Source organism: Eurosta solidaginis, chromosome 2 (genome assembly GCF_040869045.1).
Source record: "Eurosta solidaginis isolate ZX-2024a chromosome 2, ASM4086904v1, whole genome shotgun sequence".
In the NCBI taxonomy this organism is placed as follows: domain Eukaryota; kingdom Metazoa; phylum Arthropoda; class Insecta; order Diptera; family Tephritidae; genus Eurosta; species Eurosta solidaginis.
Window position 1 is genome coordinate 188,839,250 of NC_090320.1, and position 18,192 is coordinate 188,857,441.

Below are 18,192 nucleotides of genomic sequence, written 5' to 3' on the forward strand. Positions count from 1 at the left end.
CTCTTTCACTTTGCGTCGTGCTCCTTTTTAATTCTTCCTACAAATTGGCGGGACGGAACCTACTGGGTTTATGTCAACTCCGAACGGCAGATGAGTTTTCACTGAGAGCTTTACATGGCAGAAATACCCTCGGAGTGCTTGCCAAACACTGCCGAGGGGCGACCCTGCTTTGGACAATTTTCTTCTAATTGAAAAATCTTGTTCCTAAATTTTTGATTGACCGAAGATCCTGGGTTCAATTCCCGAGAAACATCAAACTTGGAAATACATTTTTCAATTAGCAGTGATTTGGCAAATACTCCAAGTGTATTTCTGCCATGAAAAGCTTCTCAGTGAAAACTCATCTGCCTTGCAGATGCCGTTCGACGTCCACGTAAAACATTTCCCGTCAATTTGTATAAAGAACTAAAAAGGAGCAGGACTCAAGTTGGAAGGAAAACTCGGCCTATTTCGCGCTTTGCATGTATTTATTTTTTTAACCGTGCATGCCAGAATCGCGGGTTCACGAACTGGTAGGTACATACCGGCTTTCGGTTACATAATATTCCGATAACCAATTTACCAATAATGTCCTCTTGCAACTGAAATTGATTGCACAATTGATAATTATTATTATAACTTAAGTTACAATTAAAAAACAAATTTTTTTAACAAAACTCATTAAAACTCCGTTCCCATCGCCATATATACAATCGCAAATATGATTTTAAATTTTACATGCTTTAAAAATATTTTTATTATGTTCATTACAATGTAATACATTTGCTTCGTAATTTTTTGTTTGAAAAGTTTTGGTAGTTCAATATACATATACGTATGTATGTATGTAGTTTACGATTTACATAGTGTAGCACCCAACAGCATTGAAATGCCAAATCGAAACTATAGCAATAAGAGATGAAAAAACTTTAAAATTTTTTTGACCGATTAATAAAGTAATACACATATGCAGTGCTGTCCACAATTTTTTATATTGAAGTGCAAATCACAATACATGTACAAAATTGTATATACACTCACATTTTTTTTAGTAAGAAATTAAATTTTTAAATGTTCAAAAAGCTCAATTTTCACAATACTCAAGAGCAATTAAACTTAATTCTGAAAATCCAGTACAACAACTTCACTCAGTCATTAATATGGCATTCAGATCACCTCCACCAATTTTTTACGATACGTGAATTATTACCGGAGTTAAAGCTTCGGAGTTGTGGTTAAAACTACGTCTAATAAGGTCGGAGTCACGCCCCTTTTTTTTAATTTTGAATCGATGTTTCTGGCGACCCAAATTTTAGTCCAAATACAATATTTGAACGAGTTCGCTTCATTACTATCTAATCTAGTTCGATGCAAAAGTTTTAGCAACTGCTCGAGCCTTAACTCAGAAGTGGTTGAGACCACGAAAAAGTACTTCATGTTGGACCTTTGAAGAATTTGCGAAATACTAAATTTTGCGACCCCGGCTTTCGAACATCTCAAGACGCGAGTTAGTGCAAAAGAAAATACACTACTGTACCGATAACATCATCCCATGTATGATATAGAATCAGTAGTTTACATAAAAAGTATGGTCCTCTTTAAACATTGTCTATCTATCTATTAACCATTGTCAGAAACCAAAACATTGTAAGCAAAGATAAGATTTCTATTTAAACATAAACCAAATACAAACATAAACAAAACATAAACAAAACCAAATAAAATATTATCAGCGAACAAAAGATTCATATTCAACCATTGTAAGCATAGATAAGATTTCTACTTAAACATTATCAGCAAGATCCTTTTTTTGAACATTATCAGCAGCCACTAAACAAAAGAAACCAGAGCATATAAATAGACGATTAAGCATAGAAATAAGTTAGTCTTCTATTACACTGAAGCATATGAACTTCAGTTTAGAATTCATTAAAGTACATATAGATACAAATAAAGTATATTGTTTTATTTAAAATCGAAAGTACATACTTAACTCGCGTACATGCAACTTATCATGACTTTTAACCATTAACATAATATCAAAATAAAAGCGTATTTTAATTTTCTCAATAAATCAATTTTGAATACAAAGTTTTTTCAGTGCCATAATAGTTTTGAATAATTTTTAGCTGTCCATTTGTTAGTGTAAATTTGTTTTTTATACCGAAATGCTCGTTCATAATATGAAAGTGCTTTTGCTTTGCACTTACATATGAAAATCAAACAATTCCATATGAATTTAAAATATATGTGAGGGCATACGGGGGTGCTTTGGATTTTTTTTTTTTTTTTTATATTTGAAGTGTAAATTTGTATCTGTGCCTATGATTCAGGGTAAGTCGAATATATACAAGATGATGGCAAAGCGAATACAATCAATTCGCCATGCAGAAGAATGTCAAGCCAAAAGAAACTGACATATTGTTGTACAAGGCTTTGTATGGAAAATAATCAAGAAGAAGCAATCAGCTGTTGGGATAACAACACCTGGTACTGAATTCGCCTTGGATTCAGGGCAAAACAAAAACAAAAGTGCTTTAAGTGTATAGAGGTTGAGCAGCTCTGCATATATGATTTAAAATGTTTAACAATAACAACTTGTAAATAATAATAAAATAAAATGGAATGATGAAAAAATTTACAACTATTCACATTTAGTGTTATCAGCTTTAAAAGCTTTTATTTAGTATTTCCGTTGTTGTGTTTAAGCGTTCATAATACAATTTAATATTGATTTATTTCAGAATAACAACAAATAAAAATTCTTATTAGTACAATCAACATTTTCTTTACCGACTAAATACACTAATATTCATATCAGAATATTTTAAACAAGCGAATGCACATTTATTAAAATATTTAAGCTTTGCCACTGATTGGCGCTGAACCTCCTTTCTGGGGCTGATTTTCACTCTCCTTTTCCAACTGCTTACCCAAGTATTCCCTACAGAAATTGATTTTAAAAGTGATGTGAAACTTATTAAATTTAAAGTTCAAATATTTAAATCGACTTGATAATTTCATTGATGGGTTTTATTTGATTGTAAATGAGGATTTGATAATGCTCTTAATGTGATTTGATTATTTTGATTGATGATTCAAAATGAGTTATATTCATAATAATCAGGAAACACATATATGGCAGTAGTCTTACCAATTATGCACCATTAATTTCTGTACAGCTAAGAGAGCCTCATAACGTACATTCGGATCTTCATGGGCTAAAAGTTGCATTACAATTTGTTTGCCACCCAATTGCTCAAGAACGCTAAAATAAAAACGAAATAAGTTTAATTATTTGATATATATATGTACATGTGTATGTTTAGCGAGGCCATTGTGGCTCAAGTCTTGCAGTAATTGTTCCCTTCGTTATTAGGTCTAAAATGCATTTCAAGTACATGCTGTTAACACTATTAATGAAAGTCTTCACTTTTCGTATTCAATTTTAAAATTTGCGCATGTGCGCCCGTTTAGTTGTTTCTAAATATATTTCGCCCTATCTCTAGTTTACTTACAATGCGTGTGAACTGACTCCTGAGGTTGTTAATGGACTTGGAGTGATTACTGATTCTTGCGAACAGGGAAGGTGATGGAAAGTCTCCTAAAACACCTGTTGATAGCAGTCATTGAGACAAGCTGTAAGAAAAGCCAAAATGTGTGCCACAAAAACCTATATTCTTCAATGTCACGCTGAACGTAAAAAATGTCTTGAACACGTAAACAATTTTACAAGATGCCTCCTGTCTTCTTGCCATGTTGAGGCACTTTTTAAATTCCGCATAGTTTACATACAAACACATGGTGAGGATAAAATGCAGAGCACACCATGGATCGGTGTCACTTTCCGACCTCTATACTCTTGTATAGTGCGATTCAATGAAGCGAATGCAGTAAAATGTTGCATGTTCCAAGAAGTTAACACCTCGGCCTAACGCAGAGGACCGCTAACTTACCCCACGGATCTCGCAAAGGTTTAAATTTACCACCTCTGGGAAGAAGTAGGCGGATATTTTTTTGGCAACAGCTATAGTGCTGAGAGGCTGCAGGAAACTGGAAGGGGACCTAGTCTTCGACTTAAAGCGGTCACATGGAGAGGTCAGTTTCTACCTGACAATTTCGAACTAGTAACGTCTTTTTGGACTATGTTCGTCATCCCTTTCTCGACTGCGGTTGTCGGTACGTGCCGAAGGAAAGAAACATTTAGGGAGTAGACCTTGAAGATGAAATAATCTATACAAGTCCACCAAATATTGTAAGTCTTATTTTTTTAATAGTATCAAGCTGAATCCTTGTGAGCGGACTCGGTTAACTAACCTTAACAATATTTGAGAGGGGTGACTTTGGGAGTTAGTAATTCAATTTAATACAAAAAATTTGTTTAATAGTACCAGTTTTATTTTCATGTCATCTTAATGTCATTGAGATAAGCAACTGAGGAATCATATGACCTACAAAATTGGTGATCGACGACTTCAAAGTGGGTATTTCCGCCGGAGGTTCGGTCAACCGCTAGCGCAAAAGAAATGTTTCCGAATCGAAGTTTTTATCTTTTATTAGATAAAATAACATAACTTATTATCATTTCCGTAGAGTATACTGCGTTGCCAAATTACAGCTACAATAAAAATGGCTGAAAGTTTTAGTGTAAACCTCTTTTACTTATTTCTTAATTATACTCAGCTGAGCAGAGCTCAGTGTATATTAACTTTGTTCGCATAACGGTAATCCGTAACGGCATAAACTAATCGAGATAGATATAGACTTCTATATATCAAAATGATCTGGGCGAAAAAAGAAATTCATTTAGCCATGTCCGTCCGTCACTCCGTAAACACGATAACTTGAGTAAATTTTGAGGTATCTTGATGAAATTTGGTATGTAGGTTCCTGGGCGCTCATCTCAGATCACTATTTAAAATGAACTAAATCGGAATACAACCACGTCCACTTTTTCGATATCGAAAATTTCGAAAAACCGAAAAAGTGCGATAATTCATTACCAAAGAGGGATAAAGCGATGAAACTTGGTAGGTGCGTTGACCTTATGACACAAAATAGAAAATTAGTAAAATTTTTGACAATGGGCGTGCCACTACAAGCTGTAATTTCGCAGTCGTTGAAGATATCATGATGAAATTTGGCAGGTACGTTACTCCTATTACTATATGTGTGCTAAATAAAAATTAGCAAAATCGGATGACGAACACGCCCACTTTAAGAAAAAAAATTTTTAAAGGCAAATTTTAACAAAAAATTTAATATCTTTAAAGTATATAAGTGAATTAAGTCAACATTCAACTCCAGTAATGATATGGTGCAACAAAATACAAAAATAAAAGAAAATTTCAAAATGGGCGTAGCTCCGCCCTTTTTCATTTAAGACCATAAGCCGACCGTCTGTGCTTCCGCTCGGCGTTAACCCGATAACTTGAGCAAAAATTGATATATCTTTACTAAACTTAGTTCACGTACTTATCTGAACTCACTTTATCTTGGTATAAAAATAGCCGAAATCCGACTATGACCACACCCACTTTTTCGATATCGAAAATTACGAAAAATAAAAAAAAAAAATGACATAATTCTGTACCAAATATGAAAAAAGAGATGAAACATGGTAATTGGATTGTTTTATTGACGCAAAATATAACTTTAGAAAATCTTTGTAAAATGCGTGTGACACCTACCATATTAAATAGAAGAAAATGAAAAAGTTCTGCAGGACGAAATCAAAGGCCCTTGGAATCTTGGCAGTAATACATATGACATATATATATAAATTAGCGGTACCGACAGATGATGTTCTGGGTCACCCTGATCCACATTTTGGTCGATATCTCGAAAACGCCTTCACATATACAACTAAGGGTCACTCCCTTTTAAAACCCTTAATAATACCTTTAATTTGATACCCATATCGCACAAACACATTCTAGAGTCACCCCTGATCCACCTTTATAGCGATATCTCGAAAAGGCGTCCACCTATAGAACAAAGGCCCACTCCCTTTTAAAATACTCATTAACACCTTTCATTTGATACCCATATCGTACAACACACATTCTAGAGTCACCCCTGGTCCACCTTTATGGCGATATCCCGAAATAGCGTCCACCTATAGAACTATGCCGCACTCCCTTTTAAAATATTCTTTAATACCTTCCATTTGAAACCCATGTCATACAAACACATTCCGGGGTTACCCTAGGTTCATTTGGCTAAATGGTGATTTTCTCTTATTTTGTCTCCAAAGCTCTCAGCTGGGTATGTAATGTTCGGTTACACCCGAACTTAGCCTTCCTTACTTGTTTTTATTGAAGTTTCTTTGCAATAATTATTTTTTAAGAGAAATGTTCCGTTTTAGCGAATGCCTCACCCATACTTATACTTTATTTCAGAAAAATGCAAGGAAATCTAACGAAGTTCAGTTTAAGGTAATTTTTCACTTTACTGTTAGTGAATGCTAACTAGGGCTATTAAAAATATTCAAATAATTTTATTAATAGAATAATCGATTATGTAAGTATGTATACGTCGTGCATGTACAAATATTTCTTCTTTGTTGAATCTTTGTCAATTTCATAGATTAGTAGATATTGAAATCTTGGAATAAAATGTTTCAAAAATGGTGTTCCCAATTAAAATTTTCCGAACTTTCCGATTCCGGTGAGAAATACATTAGTAAGCATACAAAACTTTTGGAAAAAATCAATGTTTTGCTAAGTCAAAAAGGTCAAAAATCGAAATTTTGGGGACCTATTTGTGGTCATCGCAAATATGTTTAGCTTAAAAAATAGTAGACTTCCGTGTCATATCTGATCTTTCTACATTGAAAAGTGCGCGAGATATGATGAGTGACGATTTGCTGAAATGAGAGCTTTGACCACCGATTTCTCGAAAAAGTTAAATGAAACTCAAAAAAATGTATTTCATCGATCCCCGAAGTTATCCTTAATTGACCCCGGGAAAAGAGTGTCCAAGATGATTAGGAAATTACCACAAAACGACATCGAAATAGTCCCAGAAGAACCAAGAAAAAGCTCCCAAATGATCTCAACAGTTCTACAATCATCCCAATATGACCCTCAATATATCCTTAAACCATCCAAAATAAGAACGAAATAGTCTTTAAAACCTTCCCGAAATGATGACGGAAGCCATCTTACCGCTCTGCTACAAAAAGCATATAGTTCGTAGTTATTATTTTGCTATCTTCTGCGCTCTAAATCAAGACGTAGCTCATAGCCTTGCCCGAGCATTACTATCAGTGCAATGGCTCTATTCAATAATCTATACATATTCAGAGCCGGAGCAGTAGCAGAGCATATTTTTCGTTGCTACTGCTGCTCTGAAGAAGCAAACACAAACAATGGTTTAAAATGGAAAATATTGAGTTTTTATGCTTAGAGTTTATTTATGTATATTTCAACATTCGAATAGTCGCTAAGCAGCGGTTATTCGAATAATACACAACGTGCAACTATTCGAATATTCGATTAATTAAAATTAACGTTCGTACCTTTAAAACTATATTTTTTATTCTTACCTCCGTATGGACGGGTGGAAGTTATTGAAAACAAGAACGAAAAGCATATTTATAACATAGAATTGAATAAAAAGTTATGTGAACCTAATTATTTTTTAGCAAAAAGGTTTTTTGGTTGCTTAAGTTGGACACGTCACGCATCTCAGATTTGTTAGAAACTTTCTTTGAGGAAATACACTTTACAAAATATAATTTTGAATTCAATATTGTATACATGACGCAATAAAACCAGACAGGAGATCTCAGTAGAACAAAAACAAAATTTTTGACGGCCCTCAAAATACGGTCATGACATTTAAAGTAGTAGGGAGGGACAATTTTTGGTATTATTTTGCTACTTTTTCACTACCTTAGTTATGTAATTTGTTGAAAAAAGCAAAACTCTACATTGGAAAAGGGAACATGAAAGAAAACAAGAGGAAGAGGGAGAGTGAGAGTAAAAGTGAGAATAAGAGCAATAGTTTGAAAGACAGCAGTAAAAAGAGGTTTACAGGAAGAATAAGAATAAGAATAAGATTAATAGTGATAGTTAGACTTGGATATGAGCAAGAGCAGAAGGAGCAAGAGGAAAAACTGGAAGATTTACGGAAGAATGAAAGGGACGGGTATAATGTTTATTACTTGTTATAAAATTATTAACTTTGTATTTTATACTTTAAATTTTAAATATTTTGTAATCGCATTAGCTTTGTAAATGAAAATTTTGGATATATCAAAATGAAAATTTTTGATTTAATAAATTTTTAACTTCAAACATCAAATAAATGGTTTTGTAAATATCAATCTGAATGTTGATATATTAACGATCCTGCTGAACTACATATATAATTCTCAATTTACGCGATAACAAAATTACGAAAATACCGGATAAAATTTCGCTCTTTAAAAAATCCAATACGGCTTGATTTTACAAATAATTCAATAACTAATCTGCCTTTGTTGTTGTTGTTGTCGTAGCAGTGCTTCGCCCCACCTAATAGTTGCGACCAATCACAAATTGTCATCAATATCCTCTAACGGGAGTCCAAGGAAACTTGCTGTTTCAACAGGGGTGGACCATAATGAAAGGGGTGTTAGAGGCGTTGGTTCCACATTACAATTAAAGAGATGGTTGGTGTCATGTGGGGACACATTGCAAGCGGGGCATACATTTTGTATGTCGGGGTTGATTCTGGATATGTAAGAGTTTAACCTGTTACAGTATCCAGAACGAAGTTGAGCCAGAGTGACTCGCGTTTCCCTGTGGAGTATGCGTTCCTCTTCCGCAAGATTTGGGTACTGTTCTAGAGTACTGGATTCATCGGGCAATTCCTGGCATAAAGGTCCGATGCCTATTTGTGGAGTTCACCAAGGACCTGCTTGTGTTTTTTTGCTTCATACGGCTGAGTTCTCATGTGCCGTATTTCCTCAAAATGCTTACGGAGATGACTCCTTAAGTCCCTAGACGGTGTTGGCTCATCAATCAGAAGTCTGTTGGGATGCCCAGGTTTCTGGGTATTCAACAGGAACTGTTTGGTTAGCATCTCATTTCTCTCCCTGATGGGGAGTATTCTCGCCTCATTATGTAGATGGTGTTCTGGGGACATAAGAAGACAGCCCGTGGCGGTTCTGAGAGCAGTATTTTTGCAGGCCTGTAGCTTCTTCCAGTGGGTAATTTTTAGGCTTGGCGACCATATAGGGGACGCGTAGCATGCAATCGGCTAGCCAATTGCTTTGTATGTGGTAATGAGCGTTTCTTTGTCTTTTCCCCAAGTACTGCCAGCATAGGATTTGAGGATTTTCGGTACAATTGCGGCTGCGTGGTCACCAAAATGTAGATCCTGATCAAACGTCACACCCAAGATTTTGGGGTGTAGGACAGTCGGTAGCGTAGTGCCATCGACGTGGATGTTCAAAATGGTGGACATTTGGGACGTCCATGTTGTAAATAAGGTCGCGGAGGATTTAGTAGGTGATAATGCCAGGTTTCGCGAGGCAAACAACTGGAGATCAGGGAGGTAGCCGTTTATTCTGTTGCAAAGCTCATCGATCTTTGGGCCTGGGCCTGTGGCCATTATTGTGCAGTCATCGGCGTAGGAAACAATAGTAACTCCTTCTGGTGGTGAAGGTAGCTTAGATATGTAGAAATTAAACAAAAGTGGGGATAGGACACCAGCCTGTGGCACCACCTGTTTAATTCTTGGTTTTGATGTTTCATTTCTAAATTGCACCGATGCCTGCCGACCACCCAGATAATTTGCGGTCCACCTTTTAAGACATGGGGGAAGGGTAGACCCTTCCAGGTATTGTAGTAACGTGCCATGGTTGACCGTATCAAAAGCTTTTGATAGGTCTAGCGCAACGAGTACTGTTATATGGTGGGGGTTTTGATTTAAACCGCAATTGATCTAGGTGCTGATGGCATTTAGCGCGGTGGTGGTGCTATGGAGTTTTCTGAAGCCATGCTGATGACAGGCTAGCTGCAAATTTCCTTTGAAGTGGGGGAGCAAAATGGCTCCAGCGTCTTGCTACTGGCGATAGGAGAGATATCGGGAGCTATGACTCTCCTATGTTAGCTGGTTTCCCAGGCTTTAGTAGCGGGACCACCTTGGCCATTTTTCGGGTATGACAAAGGTGGAAAGAGACAGGTTGAAGACATGTGCTAAATATTTGAAACCCTCTTTTCCTAGGCTTTTAAGCATCGGCATGGCTATGCCGTCTGGGCCCACTGCTTTGGATGGTTTAGCATGACCGATGGCATCCTCAACCTCTTTGACGGTGATGGTAATTGGTGACGCGTTGAATTTATGTTTATGTGCGTGTCTGTTGGCCTTCCGTCTATCTTTGTCGACCGTAGAATGCATTATATATTGTCGGCCGAAAGCGCTCGCGCCTTTTTTACGTCCGACAGCACTTTATCGCCGAAGGCGGTGGAAACTTTGTCATTGTTGCTAGACGGATTCGATAGGGACTTTACGGTGGACCAAAGTTTACCTACACCGGCAGAGAGGTTACAACCACTTAGAAAGAACCAAAGGGCATGATGTGAGCGTATTTCCTATTCACTGTCTGACACCAACTAACACATCGGTTGAATCCGGTGCTCCCATTTCGCCCGCTTGTGTTCATCCACAAGCAATCTGATGCGTTGGTTTATATCCCTTATTTGGGGGTCGCCGGGATCGAGCTGTCTTATAAGGTCACGTTCTCTCGATAAACTTGCGGCCTCCGCCGGGGAGTGAGCCCGAATTTCATGAATTCTACCGGCGGGAATGAAACGAGCCGAGGCGGATTCAATGACCTTGCGCAAAGCATGCTCCCCTTGGCGGGCATCAGTCGGGATAGGGAGGGCAGCAAAGCGGTTGTCTGTAAAGGATTTGTATTCGTCCCACTTTCCTTTTTTAAAGTTAATGAAAGTGCTTTTTTCTGTGGCGAAGAAGTCGGCGGAACGCTCGAGCGAAATAAGTATAGGCAGGTGGTCGGATACCAATGTTACCATCGGCTGCCAGTTGACACAGTTTACGAGTTCTGCGCTCACGATTGAAATATCCGGCGAACTGTGACAGCTTCCTACCATACGTGTGGGGCGTCTCCGTTTATTGTGCAGAACGTCGTTTCTTCTATTTGATCCGCCAACATCTCACCCCTATTGTCCACCCGCAAGTTTGAATGCCATAGATCGTGATGGGCATTGAAATCGCCTAATATAATGCGATTGTTGCCAGTAAGGCGCTGATATAGCATTTTCAGATCAAATGAAACTTTTTTCATTTCAAATGAAACTTTTTTCATTTCAAATGAACCTTTTTTCATTTTAAATGAACCTTTTTTCATTTTAAATGAAGCTTTTTTCATTTTAAATGAAACTTTTCTCATTTCAAATGAAACTTTTTCAAGTCAAATGAAACCATACTACTAAGGTAATTGTCAATATATTTATATCGTACTTTATAACGCTATTTATCAAATTTTTCTTTAAGCCAACTATTTCTAATTAACCATATTGAAGGTAAAAGTTTTGCCTAAATTTTCTTTGTGAATTTAAGCTGCAGTTAAGGTCGGCTTAGTTTAACCTTGCCTTTTGATCGTTTCAATTTTTTAATAGATAAAGTAGCAGGGTTATACGCTAAGCAACTTATATACTACAGTTTAACCACCCACTGAAAATAAGCACCTATATTTTTTACTTGTATCTACTCCTCTTATATATGAAGCACATTCTTCTTTTACATATACTTCGTTAATAACGTAGGAATAAAGCAATCTAGAGAACAAATAGAAAGAACCAAAGGGCATGATGTGAGCGTATTTCCTATTCACTGTCTGACACCAACTAACACATCGGTTGAATCCTCTGTATTATGCTTTTCTCTTTGACCAACGTCTTACCAAACAACATAGAACGATAGCAAGGTATTGAGAGAAACATTACTTTTACCAACTATATAGTAGAGCATGTGGACTGTGGAGAGATCTTTTTTAACTATGCTGAAAAACATAACCGTAAAAAGTGATCCTTTCTACTCTACGGCGTAGTTACATTGCACTTCACTCGTTTGGGCCTTTGAAAACATATATATTTGTTTTTATTCCATTATTTTTCATTGTATATTGTATTTAAATGTAATACTTAGAATATATATCTTAGAATGGGTCGATTTATTAACAAATATCGCGCCATCGATTTTTCGATAGGATTTGGGGTCAGGAAAAAAAGTTTCACTACGCATACCCAAACAAATAATTTTCGAGCCTGCGAAATTTCATTTTTTTTTTTTACTTTTTTGACTTTGATTTTTAAGGGTTTTTTCATGAACTACTAAAAAAATTTTCGGAGATTAAGTTACGGCCCAACGTTTCGCCAAATTTCCTAGGCATCATCAGGGGCGTAATATTTTTAGATGTGGTGGTTGACAAAATTACAAATGAAAAATAAATAAAATTTACAAAAATTACACCATTAATTACATAGAAAATCGGTACCATCGATTTGGTACACTTTGTCACATTAAACTAGAGTTGGGTCGTTTCGTTCTGAACTTGTTCAATTGACCGGGTCTCTCAACTGAACAAGTGAACTAGATCTTCGATTTCGGTTCAATTTGTTCTTTTAGTTCATTTGTTCTTTTAGTTCGTTTTATCTAATGTTATTCTTTCTCTCATCTCGTTCGCGAACATACATACGTAAATTCATACATACATACGCAGAAATTCACAGTGAGCACGAATGTCGATGATGCCACTTACACTAAAGATATGTCTAGTCATCTTTGTGTGTGGCACTGCTACAACAATATATGTATGGACTATTTATGAAAAACATGTTTTGTAAGAAATTATTACATTTATTAAACTTGAAAAGTTCATATTTACAATTTGTGTCTGTACTCTTTCAATTTCCTGGATCTTCCAAAATTTGTAACTTTTTTCTTTGAACTTAATTATAAAAAAAAAAATAAATATAAGGCGCGATAACCTCCGAAGAGATCTAAGGCCGAGCTTCTCTTCCAATTTGCGTCGTGCTCCTCTTGATTTTTCCCTACAAATTGGCCGGACGGGACCTACATGTTTTATGCCGACTCCGAACGGCATCTGCAAGGCAGATGAGTTTTCACTGAGAGATTTTCATGGCAGAAATACAATCGGAGCGCTTGCCAGACACTGCCGAGGGGCGACCCCGCTTAGAAAAATTTTTCTTCTAATTGAAAAATCTTATTTCTAAAATTTTGATGTTGCTTTGCCCGGGAGTTGAACCCAGGGCATACGGTGTGATAGGCGGAGCACGCTACCATCACACCACGGAGGCCGCCATCGTTCATCAGAAAAAGAACGAAAGATACGAATCTCTGAAATGAACGAAAAAGCACAACTCTACATTAAACACTATGAACCCTATAAAATTTTCATTTGATTGCATAATTTTCATGTATACCAACGTTTTTAGCGGACGCTTTTGGGTCGGACAGGGTATACGTATGAACAATGCAATGTAACTACGCCATAGAGTAGAAAATATCACTTTTTAACGTTATGTTTTACAGCATAGTTAAAACAGATCTCTCCACAGTCCACATGCTCTACTATATAGTTGGTAAAATTAATGTTTCTCTCACTACCTTGCTATCGTTCTATGCTGTTTGGTAAGACGTTGGTCAAAGAGAAAAGCATAATACAGAGGATCCAACCGATGTGTTAGTTGGTGTCAGACAGTGAATAGAAAATACTCTCACATCATGCTCTTTGGCTCCTTCTATTTGTTCTCTGCGTTGCTTTATTCCTACGTTATTAACGAAGTATATGTAGAAGAAGAATGTGCTTTATATATAAGACGAGTAGATACAAGTAAAAAATATAGGTGTTTTTTTCAGTGGGTGGTTAAACTGTAGTATATAAGTTGCCTAGCGTATAACCCTGCTACTTTATCTATTAAAAAATTGAAACGATCAAAAGGCAAGGTTAAACTAAGCCGACCTTAACTGCAGCTTAAATTCACAAAGAAATTTTAAGCAAAAATTTTGCCTTCAATGTGGCTAATTAGAAATAGTTGTCTTAAAGAAAAATTTGATAAATAGCGTTATAAACTACGATATATATATATTGACAATTACCTTAGTAGTATGGTTTCATTTGACTTGAAAAAAGTTTCATTTGAAATGAAAAAATTTTCATTTAAAATGAAAAAAGGTTCCTTTGAAATGAAAAAAATTTTCATTTAAAATGAAAAAAGGTTCCTTTGAAATGAAAAAAGTAGTTTCATTTGACTTGAAAAAAGTTTCACTTGAAATGAAAAAAGTTTCATTTAAAATGAAAAAAGTTTCATTTGACCTGAAAAAAGTTTCATTTGACCTGAAAATGCTATATTAATCAATTACCCCAGTTTTGGCAAGAATGTCCTGATGCCTGGTTTTTACTTGTTGAAGGATAATTTGAAATTAGTAATATCACTAATGATAATTTAAAATTTCAAAATGTTCTAGTTACCCTTCAACGAGATACTATATCTTAAATTTTAGAAAAAGCAGAAATAACACTAAACCTCGACCTGTATCACTCAGCGGCATTCTTTGAGAGCGAGGATTTCCTAATAAATAATCTTAGCAAAAAAGTGAGAAATACACAAATTATTAAATACGAAAACTTAAGAGAGAAAGAAAAAGAAAAGTACAACATTAGGGCGGTACCAGAATATTTTTGCAACACAACATCTTTAGACATCCCCAAAGACACACAATGGCTTTTATCTCTAGGTCCTAAACATGTTTTACCATTAGAAAAAGAAAAATTCCCCCTTTTCAAATGTATAGCCGACGGAGAAAATATTATCCAAACCGTGCAAAACAAAGAAAGGCAAGAAATCGAAAGAAACAATTTCACGGTATTGATACAAGAACACATGAAAAAGAGTACACACTCATTTCTTGACAAATTCATGTGCGGGACTTTACACTCTACAAAAAAGTTTCTCAAAAACAACAAACAAATTCTGATACTCAATGCGGATAAGGGCAATGTCACTGTAGCGATGGAGAAAAATGATTATACGAGGAAAATGCAAATTATTGTGAACAATATTTCTGATTACAGGGTTCTAAAAAGAGATCCCACAACAAAGCTACAGGACAAAAACAATGAATTAGTAATGAAAATGTTTAAAAATGGCCACATAGAAGAAAAAGAAAAGAATTTCCTAATTTCCAAAGTTGCAAATCCTCCTAGGATTTATGGTTTACCAAAAATCCATAAAGATGGCAGACCGTTGCGCCCGATTTGCTCATCCATCGGGTCCCCTTCCTATAACTTGTGTAAATATGTAGTCCGTATACTTAAAAATATTACAAAATCTTCGAAATACAATGTCAAAGATTCCACAGAGTTCAAAGAAAAAGTTAAAGACACATACATTTACGATGATGAGAGTTTGGTGTCATTTGACGTGGTTTCTTTGTTTCCCAGCATTCCCGTGGATGCGGCTATCGACATCATTGCCTCCAGGTGGACTGACATTAAAGAGCACACAAGTTTAACAAAAGAATTATTCATGAACATATTAAAATTTTGCGTGAGGGACAATAGATATTTTAAATACAACGACAAAATTTACGAACAACGATCAGGCATGCCAATGGGATCTCCAGCCTCCCCAGTGATAGCTGACATTGTTTTAGATGAACTGCTAACAAGATTCGAGATGGAATCAAAAAGCAAACCCCGATTGCTAACCAAATACGTTGACGACTTATTTGCCATCGTCAAAACGAGCGAAATGGAAAACATGCTTAAACTACTTAATACATATTACAAATCCATACGATTTACTATGGAAGTGGAGAAAAACAACAGACTTCCCTACCTTGACACATTAATAATTAAAAATAATAATAAGTTATACATTGATTGGTATAAAAAACAAACAGCTTCGGGTAGACTTATCAATTATAATTCCAAACACGCACCCAACACTATTTTGAACACAGCGAAAAATTTTATAAGAAGGGTTCTTAACATAAGTGATAAGATGTTTCACAACAAAAACATAGCCATAATTAGAAAAACCCTGGAACAAAATTCTTTTCCCAGGTCCCTTATAAACAAACTGATTCACAAACATCACACAGCGAACGCCAATAATAATACAACCGAGAAAGGTGATAAAATTTATAAATCAATGACATATATCCCGGGAGTGTCTGAAAGAATCAAGGGTTCAAATTTATATGACAAAGAGAAATATGAAATCGCGTTTACTTACAACAACACTCTACGACCAATTTATAGTAATTTAAAGGACAAAATACCAAATCATGAGAAATCCAACGTGGTGTACAAAATTCCATGCAACGGCGACGGGTCCCACGTATGCGAACAAGTATATGTAGGGACAACTAAACTTAAACTAAAGACTAGGCTTTCCGCCCACAAATCGAATATTAAATTGAGAAATAATAATCCAGAAAACAAGACAGCATTGGCTGCGCATTGCAAAGACACGGGACACTATCCAGATTTTGAAAACGTAACCATTCTGGAACATGAAAAACATTATAATAAGCGCTTCATTTTAGAAACCTTACACATTTTGAACACCCCTAATGATATAAAAATGAATTTTAAATCAGATGTAGACCATTGTGCACAAACCTACAGAAATTTGGTCTTAAAACAACAACATCACGCTGCTGTCAGTTAAGCACACTCACTAAACTTAAGCTGGAACAATAACTCTAGCAATGCTGAGAGCATAACATACATTAAATACGTACATACATACATATATATATATATATATTTTTAACTTTTGTTGACACATTTTTTATTGTATACATATGTTTTTTGTTTACACTTGCGGTACATGAAATTGTTTATATTCGCGGGAGTTTTTGATTTATCTTTATTTATATTTTTCGCTCTTTTGTTTTTACTAAAATTATGTTGTCATAATTTCTGTTCAGTCGATCATACATATCCATATGTGTAAGTCGTATTTTTGCTACGAAAATGTATGTTTAAAAATGTTAATTGTTTTCTTTTCGTAGATTCTTGATGATGACTTCAGATTGAAGTCGAAATATCGAAAAATAAATATATTTTGAATACTACTAAAAAAGAAGTTTTATTCAATAATCTGGCCTAAAGCTCAATCAAAATTATCAAATTAAATTTTAGATGTTATTAACCCTCCTCTTTTCAATAAATATAATACAATTAAAAAGATTTTATGCGAAAGATTTTCTCTTACTGAAGAAAAAAGATTAGAAGAATTATTTTCAAAAACTGAACTTGGTGATCGTTCACCATCTGAATTATTCAGATTTATGAAATCACTTACAGGTCTAACTCCATTGTTAGCCAAGAATTACTCTTTAAATTAAAAAAAAAAAAAATTGTGAATTCGTAAATTGCCGCAATAAATACAAATTCATTTGACTTCCAGTAATAATCAAAACAGAGATAAAATTGTTATTTTGGCTGACAAACTTTTTGATTTAATCAACAAACCTCATTCTTCCAAATCGCCCATAGTTTCGAGTATAAATAATAATATTTTACAACAATACGTTAAAAATTTAACTGAATTAACTACGTCTATTTATCAAAATTTAAATAAAATTTCTAATGATATTAATCAATTACAAATCCGTTCAAGATCTAAAAGAAAGAAATAGATCTAAATCACGAAATTCCTCGAGATCCAGAAATTTTTCAAACAATCGTAATTTAGTTCACAAACAAATATTTGTTGGTATCACCAAAAATTTAAGAATAATGCTTTTAAATGCATACCTCCATGCAATTTTAATCAAAATCGTGATTCAAATTCTGAACAAAATTTAAATTGAAACGCTCCATTTTGACGGTGGCGGATAATGGAACTATATCAAAACCTGCTCGTCGCCTATTCATATTTGATAAATTTAACAAACTTAATTTTCTTATTGGTACCGGCGCAGTTGTATCTGTTATTCCTTTTTCAAAATTCAAAATTTACAAAAGAGATTCAGATCTTTCATTAACTGCAGCTAACGGTTCTTCAATCGAAACTTTCGGTACAAAACTTCTTAAAATTGATTTAGGTTTAAGAAGAGATTTTGAATTTCCCTTTGTTATCGCAAATATTATACACCTACTTTAGGAGCAAACTTTATAGAGAAATTTGGAATTATTGTTCATATAAAAAATAAAGAAAT

The 18,192-nt window shown here is 35.1% G+C and overlaps 1 protein-coding gene across 3 annotated transcripts in view; it reads right to left on the reverse strand.

The window, feature by feature from the left end:
* Window positions 1-2,632: 2,632 nt before the first annotated feature.
* Window positions 2,633-18,192, reverse strand: part of VhaSFD (V-type proton ATPase subunit VhaSFD) — an 88,359-nt gene continuing 72,799 nt past the window's right edge. For all 3 annotated transcript variants that reach the window (XM_067766609.1, XM_067766611.1, XM_067766610.1), the window contains 2 exons: window positions 3,134-3,247; window positions 2,633-2,923 (listed from right to left, as the gene is read on the reverse strand). In XM_067766609.1, the coding sequence (XP_067622710.1) occupies window positions 2,839-2,923; window positions 3,134-3,247 (199 nt within the window). In that variant the 3' untranslated portion in view covers window positions 2,633-2,838. The remainder of the gene's footprint in view (window positions 2,924-3,133; window positions 3,248-18,192) is intronic.